Source organism: Cajanus cajan, chromosome 6 (genome assembly GCF_000230855.2).
Source record: "Cajanus cajan strain Asha chromosome 6, NIPB_CcT2T_4, whole genome shotgun sequence".
In the NCBI taxonomy this organism is placed as follows: domain Eukaryota; kingdom Viridiplantae; phylum Streptophyta; class Magnoliopsida; order Fabales; family Fabaceae; genus Cajanus; species Cajanus cajan.
In genome coordinates, this window is record NC_138522.1 from 4,681,754 (window position 1) to 4,690,798 (window position 9,045).

Here is a 9,045-nt window from a genome sequence, read left to right on the forward strand (position 1 = left end):
AGGGTCTATTATCTAACTTTTTTTCTTACAAATTTTCTATTTGTAAATATTATTAATATGAAATTATAAATTATATATAAAAATATATATTTAATTTTCAAAATATAAAGAAACAACCTAAAATAATAGTATGAGATATAAATATTTTTGTCCCCCGAAAAAAAAAAACGAAATTAAGACTTTTGGTTTTTAGCTTTTGTGTGGCTTTCAAAGCATTGTCGTCTTGAAAAGCGTAATCATTCATAATTTTATAATGTCCATGCAAACTTGTTACATGTCCATCCCCTCTCCCTCATGCATGAGCCAGCCTCATCCTTATATATAGGGACTCAAATACTCGTGGCAGTTGTGTGACACAGAAATTAAACTAGTCACAGTTTCTTCTTTTCTTAGTTTCCCTTCCCTTTCTTCAAACAAGGGACAACAAATCTGTGAGAGAGAAAGAGAAATTCAAAATCATGTCTCACAGTCCTTTAAGTTTCGCCTTTGGAATTCTAGGTACCTACACAGATAACTCATCATTTGCATTCTCTTCTCCTTTTTCCATCTTACCAAGGTTACAAAAGATGTAACATTCTTTCTTATTTTCTTATTTTCTTATAGGTAACATTGCCTCCTTCGTGTGCTTCCTGGCACCACTGTAAGTCTAAATGTTCATTCAATCAACTTTTAATTTATATAGTTGAAACTTCAAAGTTCCTTTGTATACAAATTTAAAAAGTTTATATTTCGATAAGACTTTTTATATATAGTAAAATAATTTTCAAAAAATATTTCAACTTTGAATCTATACATACTCTTAAACTATATAATTAATCTTCAAATGTCTTTACTGATCAAAATATGAATACATGTTCTGCAGACCAACATTTTATAGAGTTTGTAAGAAGAAATCAACAGAAGGGTTCCAATCGGTTCCATATGTGGCTGCACTCTTCAGTGCAATGCTTTGGATCTTCTATGCCTATGTGAAGACGGGAGAAACGCTTCTTATCACCATCAATGCATTCGGTTGCGTGATAGAGACAATTTACCTTGCCATATTTATCACTTACTGTCCCAAGAAAGCTAGGGTACATACACAATTAATATATCTTGGACTAGGATTATACTATATTTCAAAATTTTACTCACTTTGTGTTCCTCGTTAGACATAGCTAGATATGGCTTGTAACATTATTTTGAAACGGATTTTGGACTTGCAGATATCGACATTGAGGATGATTGTTTTGTTAAATTTTGGGGGATTTTGCACTATTGTAATCCTAACCCACCTTTTAGCAAAAGGAACTGCGGGTCGTGTCAAGTTTCTAGGATGGATTTGCGTAGTCTTTGCTACTAGTGTTTTTGCAGCACCTTTAAGCATTATTGTGAGTATCTTACTTGATTACAATCTAGATCTTTCTTTTTTACTTTTTGTTTGCTATTAAATTAACCGATCTCATATAAGACTGATATATTTTTAATATTATATAAATATCTAGACTAATCACACGGGCATGGTTAATTTTGTTGAAATTTTCAGAGGGTGGTCATTCGCACTAAAAGCGTTGAGTTCCTTCCTTTTCCTCTTTCACTCCTTCTCCTGATAAGCGCGATTATGTGGCTGTTGTATGGTATTTCTCTGAAAGATATCTATGTCACGGTAAGTCTTCAATCTTCGTGTTCATTCATGTACATGACAATCTGGTTTTAATCAATTTTTTCATTCCATGTAATCTATGACATGCAGTCGAATTATTCTTTTTTATAAATTTAAAAATTGATTGTGTTACATAATATGAACACAGATGGTGGTTTGAGACTATTAATTGTGTGTTTCGAGTACCAACTATTTTGTCTTTATGGATAGTGCATAACATGACAGTGTCTTGTGTTTTTTTGTCTGGACAGCTCCCGAACGTTGTGGGGTTAACATTTGGAGTCATTCAGATTGGACTCTATGCAATGTACAGAAACAACAAGCCCTCGAAGGATCAGAAGCTACCAGAACACAAAGGAGAAATCCAGAATGACGAAAACGTTGCTCCAACAGTGACGGGAGAAAAACAAGAACAAGAAGTGAACTCTCAAGGTGAAGGAGATATAGAGATTGGGGAGAAGAAAAAGGAAGAGAAGCTAGATGAGGAAAATGAGAAAAAGCATGATGATCAAACGGAACTCAACAAAAACACTAATGACAACGACAATAACAACGTAAAAAGAGAGAAGGAGAATTGCGAAGTTTGATGAAAAAGCAACCAGTTGTGCCTCAATCTCTATCTCTTTCTATTTTACGTGTAAAATTGGTAAAACGTTCGCAAGGGGCAGAGACAGTGTAGATATCGATGCCTATTTCTATCTCTCTACAGTTGTTTAACTTGTATGCTTTTGTTCACTATTTATGTCATTTCTGTTTTCTTTACTCAAGCTAATTAATTGTGCCCCCAAATATAGGGAAGTTCATAGAAAGAGTCCTTTACTATATGGTGATATATTATTATTATTATATAACCTATATAGCTGTAAAAGATAATTATTCCCAGCACTTTTTATATTCAGACCATGATCCAGTGTGCATGAAGACTGTGTCTGATTAATTACGTAGTTTCTTCCTTTTATGAATAATTTTTTTGTGCTGTAGTTTTAATTTTTGATACACAAAAAAAAAAAAAAATTATGCTATTGAAAAGCTAACTTAAAATCCTAAATGACGATAAGGATGTCACAACTAGGAACAAAATATTAACAAAAATGAAAGGGACACAGACCATTAAAACGACCAATTCGCCGCAAATATCAAATCGAAGGAAGAGCATAATTATTCTGTGTTTTAGCTCTGTTCTTCTGCTCTGCCTTCATTTTCCCCCAAAATCGTTGGAGTGATTTGTTAAGCTGTTAGCTTTATATCCCATAAAAGATATAGCTCTTCATTCTGAAATAAACAATAATAAGAGTTATTTGATACGAGATTTAGTAACTAACACGATGTGATTCTTTTACCTTTATATTCCCATTAAAGATAATTCCGTTCAGAATAAAAATATCATAGTAGTATTTTGATACTAAATTATGAAAATGAGGCAAGTGTAGATAGCAGGTCCCCCAACATGCGATTGTTTATATATTTGTAAATATTTATATGTATACTGTTAAAATATAATATTTTAAATAAATATAAAAATAAAATAAAATAAAATTAAATTAAATCAATTTATTTCTATATATAATTAAAAGTATTTAGATAATCTTAAAATACCTACATGTACGGATATAACGCTGGTGGATATCCATGAGTACTTTGTTTTTTCATTCCTATATGCAATCAGCAATCACAATATGAATATTTTACCTTCATATCTGACAATTAGCTAATACATGTATAATTTAAAAGTGGGTATAACCGTATTTCTTTTGTATATAGATCTTCGATAAATGATTGTAAATGTGTAATCGTTATCTTCCAAGATAGAGACTAGATAATGGCCAGGACCATAACTGAGATATTGTCGCATCATGACGAGATACGGATATCTATAGTGTCGAATGATCACTTGTGGTGGATTGTTAAGATTTTCAAGTGCTTGGCTTCTTTTAATTAACTTTTAACGCTCATAACTCATTGTATTTGAAACTAATTATCTCATTTATAATATTGTAATTATTATTAGTTTGATAAATTTTTACATATAACAAAAATTGAACATAAATTCCTTAATAAATATGTTATTACATAATATATGAATACAAAATATTTAATCATTATAATAATCCATTAAGTGTTTGATTGTTTTATTCAATTTTTAAATTTTAAAGCATGTTAAACGAAACTTTTTTTTCACATAATTTTGACATTAAATGAAGCATGATGATAATACAAACGCACTCTAAATTAATTTTTCATCCACTGAAAGTGATACTATAATATCACTTATAATTTGGGGTGAGAATAAGTCCAACAGCCTATCATAGACCTATGATCTAATACGCGTAAAATCTTATAGTATGTTTGGATGAGAAATTTTACAAATTCAAGAAATTTTAAATTCTTGGTATTTGAATTACTTTAATTTCAATTTCTATCATTCTTAAAATATTTTATTTGGATGAGTCAATTTAAATTTTTTAAAATTTAAATTGTTAGGTTGAATATGATAATTTGATTCCACCATAGTAAAATTAATTTTAAAAATATATTTATATGTTGAGATTTTTAAATTAAATTTTATAAAAATAAATATTAATTCATTTTTAAATATTTAATAATTTTAAAAATTAATATTAGATAATATTTAATAATTTTAAAAATATTTTTAAATATCCAATAATTAAAAGAATGAAGAGATAAGATAAAATATATTGGTGAAATAAGAAAAACAAATATGAGGAATTTCAAATTCCTCAATTTTTGGGAAAATTTGAAATTCTACTATTCTAAGGAATTTCACAAATACTTGGATTTCAAATTATTTATAAATTCTCCATCCAAACAAAGCATTTCACCTCAAAAAATTTGAAAATTTTCAAATAAATAAATTACCCTATATAAATTCTTCATCCAAACACACCATTACTTATCATATACCTATGATCTAATATGCGTAAAATCTTACTTGATTTGATTTGTATAAAATTTGACTTTACCTAACCAATTTATAAAAGAAGTTCAATCATAACATAGTCAACTTGTTCATATACGTTCCCACGCATTATAATTTATATAATTTTTTATCTTTAAAAAATATTATAAAGATGAAAATAGAATTTAAATTTAAAATCTTATATATATTATTTCAATTCTTAGAGTTGATTATAATTTTTTAAAAGGCATGATATATTAGACTTATAAGTTTATTGGCATGTTTATGAGCCTTATTTAAAAATACCTCATAAGCACATTTTTGGACTTATTATTAAGCTAGGCTTTCAAATTGGTCAGACCAATTCTTAAAAATTGACTTGTAATAAGTAAACAAGTTACCATTATACTTACTAATGAATATGCGTGTTCATAAATCAATTTAATTCAATAAAAAAAATCAATTCAAAAATAAAATAAAATAATTTGAGAAAACTAAAATTTTTATTTTTTGAATTAAAATTTTGAATTTGATTTTTATAATTGATCCAATTTAAATCTAAATTATTCATAACTATATATTTTTACTTATAAATTTATGATATCTTTTATGTTACATTTTTATTTCTAATATAACTATAAGTTTATCACATAACTTAAACTTATTTGTGAAAAATATATTTAATTAAAGATATATTTTTTAAATATTTGAGTAAAGGTATATAAATATAATAATGAAATTGTATATATTTATTTTTAGTATATTTGATTGAATTTAAATTTTACTTTACAAGAAGAAGTTTAAAATAGTGATTGAATTTAACAACCGAAACATATGTCTCTAACCAGGATAATATAGCCACTGATTTGTTTTTTGACCATTGTATTTACGTAGTGACGGATTTAAAAGTTGGTCGCTATTCCTATTACTATTCAATTATGATTTTGTGAGAGAAAACAGTTTGCAATCAAATTAGGAACAGATATCTACTATTAGATTAAAAAATATTATAATAACTCACTTTGTTTGGTAGTTAAATAAAGAATTGTTAATCATAAATAATGATAAATATAATTTGATAGTTAATATACATATTTAAATTAATCAATCCACAGCAATCAATATTTAGTTTGTTAATAAAAATTTAGTGACGAATTATATTTCATCGTTAAATTTAAATCTTAAAATATCTAACAACTTCTATTTAAACGTTCCCTATTGCACTTATGTAAAAAAAGAATTAATTGTTTAAAATGTAAAAAGTACTCTCGGTGGAGGATGGATTTCATTTCTTTCTTGCATAAAATAAGACAATAAATTATTAAACTAATAACTTTATTAAAATATAAAGATAAATAATATAAAGTATATTGTATAAAAGTTAAAGTGCAATTATTACTAGAATTTCTTTTATTATATGCGAACTTTTTTTGCGAATTTTCATAAAAATTTGCAGGAAAATTTTCTGTGAAAAAAAATTCAAGAAAGTTTCTTGTAAAATTTTTTATGAACTTTTTGGAAAAATAAATTAAAAAAATTATTATTCAGAGGTAATTTTTGTGCAATTTCTATTAATAATTCTTTAACTTTTAAATACTTGTAATGAATTTATTTAAAACATGTAAATTAAAGGTCAAACACTCAACTATAGAAAATCAACTTGTAAGGTAAGTGTTGCCCCAATTTATATATTTTTTAATTTTTTTATTTATTTTTAATCGATGTGAGATTTGAGAAAAATCTTTTAATTCTTAAACTTATAAATTTATATATATATATATATATATATATGTATATATATATATATATATTATTTTTTCTGCGGACTAAAATTGGAAGGAAAATCTACAAGAAAAATTACCTACAAAATTTTTCTACCATTTAATAAACATTACTTGCGAATTTATTTTTACAAGAAAATTCGCAAGAAACAAGATAAAATTATTACAATATTTTTTACAAATTTTTACGATGGAAAAAAATTTCTATGATCATTAAAATTATAGCGAAATTTGCAAAAAAAAAAAAATTGGATTATTTTTCATAAAACATTTGTAAGAAATTTCTGTAAATTATTTTTCACAAATAAATTTGCAAATTTTTTTAATAAAATTTTTATTACTAGAAAATTAGCAAAAAAATCTACAATATTTTTTTGTAGGAAAATTCGTAGAAAAATGACATTTTTCTAGTAGTGAGTGTTTATTTTAAAATATAAGTTATAGCTTTTATTTTATATTTTAGTAATTAAGTGAAAATAATCACATGAGACGAAGAATATAAGAAAAATTAACTGTTAATAAAATAAAAAAATAAAAATCAACCAAGAGTTCATTTAATAATAACTAAAATGGAATGTTAAATAAAAAATTCTGAATTTTACAGAAATGAACAAATTTATTTAAATTTAATTTAAATATTATTTTTATAATATGAAAATTATGAATTCTAAATTTTTATTTTCCTTAAAATGTAAAAAATAAAAATAGCATGAAGTTTATGACTTATAAGTCTGTTCATTATTCTTTGATTATGTACTATTTTAAAATTAAATTAATACTTTTTATCAAACAAATTTTAATTTAAAATGATCATTTAAGTTAGAAAAAATTGAAATAAAAAAATGGCATGAAGTAATAAATTTTTATTATTTTAATTATGCCAAATAAAGATAGAATAATATTAAAATAAATAACGTAATATAAGTAATATGGTGAACAACGAATAGAAATAGAAAAAATGGGAAAGAAAAAGAGTTGATACAAAAAAAGGAGTATATGTTTATATTTAGTTTTAATTATATTTTTAGTCCTCTAAATTTAGGGTAATTACTTTTTTGTCTCTTAAACATAAAATTTATATTTTTAGTTCCTATAGCTTCAAAAGAAATATATTGTTTTAGTCTTTATATATATATATATATATATATATATATATATATATATTTCATTCCTCAAATTGAAAACATGTATTTTTAGTCCTCAAAATATAAAAATTATTATTTTTGTCCTTTAAATTTATAAGTTGTCATTTTAGTCTATGTAATTTCAAAATATTATTTTAATCCCTCATAGCTAGTGATAGCATAGTTGATAGTAACAAATTAAGATAATTTTGTAGTATTAGTTGATCTAATATGATATTTTCATTGACAATGATACTAGTAATAATATAATTGACTATGAGATTAAGATAATTTTATAATATTAATAATAACATAATTGACAGTGATAAATTAAGACAATTTTTTAATATTAGTTTATCTAATATGATATTTTTACTAAAATTGATACTAATAAAATAATTTTATACAATAAATCAATTAATGACATTTGAGCAGAGGAACTAAATAATAATTTTTTATATTCTAAGGACTAAAAATATGTTTTAAATTTGAGGGACCAAAGGAATAAATTTTGAATTTAAGGAATCAAAATAATAATTTTTTATATTTGAACTAAAAACACAAAATTTAAATTTTAGGAACTAAAGGACATTTCCTTTGGTGCAAGTTTTGTTTAGGGAGTACCAAAACTTCATGTGACTAGGGCCACATAAACGATGACATGTGTTAATTTTGTTGAATTTTTATTTTTTAAGAATGTTTTAATATTTGTTATTTAATCCTCATTAATTTTATAACCTTTTAAATAATAGCCCTTGTAACACCCCGAGTTCTCTATTAATGCAATATTTACTATTATTTATTTTTATATTTATGAAGATTATTTTCTTATGGTTGTTTTTGTTAATTAAAGGGGTTTTATAGAGGTTTGTATTAATTTAAAATTATTTATGAAAATTTTAAAGTTAATTATGATTATTTTTTAGGCCCAGAACGGCCTGTTCCGAAAAACGGAACGGGCTGTTCCCAAAAAGCGGAACGGGCTGTTCCAAAAAGTGGAACGGGCCATTCCAAAGGATGAAAGTGAACTATTTTGAAGGATCAGAACGGGCCGTTTCAAATGGTGGAACGGGCCGTTCCAAATGTGTAAAATGTGTAAAATGGCCCAAGGTTCTAAATTTGCCTAAAAAGTTAAGTTGGAAACGAGTCGTTCTCCTTATGGTCAATCTGTGTAAATGTGAACTCCAGAACGGGCCGTTCTAATTTTAGAACGGGTCATTCTAATTTTAGAACGGGCCGTTCTGCTTTTTGGAAACGGGCCGTTCTGATTTTGGAACATGCCGTTCCAAATGAAAATTTTGCACAGATTCGAAGAATCCGGAACGCGCCGTTCCGAATTCAATACGGGCCGTTCCGGGTACACCAGGTTGCCTATAAATAGGGGCAGGGGGGTGAAAAAAATTATACTGAGTGAGAAGGTAAAATCTTACAGAGAGAAGGAGGAAGAGAGAGAGAGAGAGAGAGAGAGAGAGAGAGAGAGAAAGAAAGAAGGAGAGAGAGAAAGGAAGAGGGAATCCAGAGGAGGAGGCCCTGCCCAAGTTTCAACTCCGCTTATCCAGGTAAGGGGGGAGTGAGAAACCT

At 26.1% G+C, this 9,045-nt stretch overlaps 1 protein-coding gene across 1 annotated transcript; it reads left to right on the top strand.

Annotated features, from left to right (window-relative positions):
- Nucleotides 1–326: 326 nt before the first annotated feature.
- LOC109813169 (bidirectional sugar transporter SWEET12) lies at nt 327–2,563 on the top strand. Its single transcript, XM_020377305.2, has 6 exons — nt 327–498; nt 604–640; nt 863–1,073; nt 1,206–1,370; nt 1,526–1,645; nt 1,894–2,563. Exons 1-6 carry the CDS (start codon nt 459–461, stop codon nt 2,227–2,229), a joined length of 909 nt encoding a protein of 302 aa, XP_020232894.1. The 5' UTR covers nt 327–458; the 3' UTR covers nt 2,230–2,563.
- Nucleotides 2,564–9,045: the final 6,482 nt, after the last annotated feature.

Excerpts from the sequence above, each read along its gene's own strand:
- LOC109813169 (XM_020377305.2), top strand. The coding sequence starts at position 459 with ATGTCTCACAGTCCTTTAAGTTTCGCCTTTGGAATTCTAG. Across the intron at positions 1,371-1,525 it reads CAGCACCTTTAAGCATTATT|AGGGTGGTCATTCGCACTAA; the intron begins GTGAGTATCTTA and ends TGAAATTTTCAG. Across the intron at positions 1,646-1,893 it reads TGAAAGATATCTATGTCACG|CTCCCGAACGTTGTGGGGTT; the intron begins GTAAGTCTTCAA and ends TTGTCTGGACAG.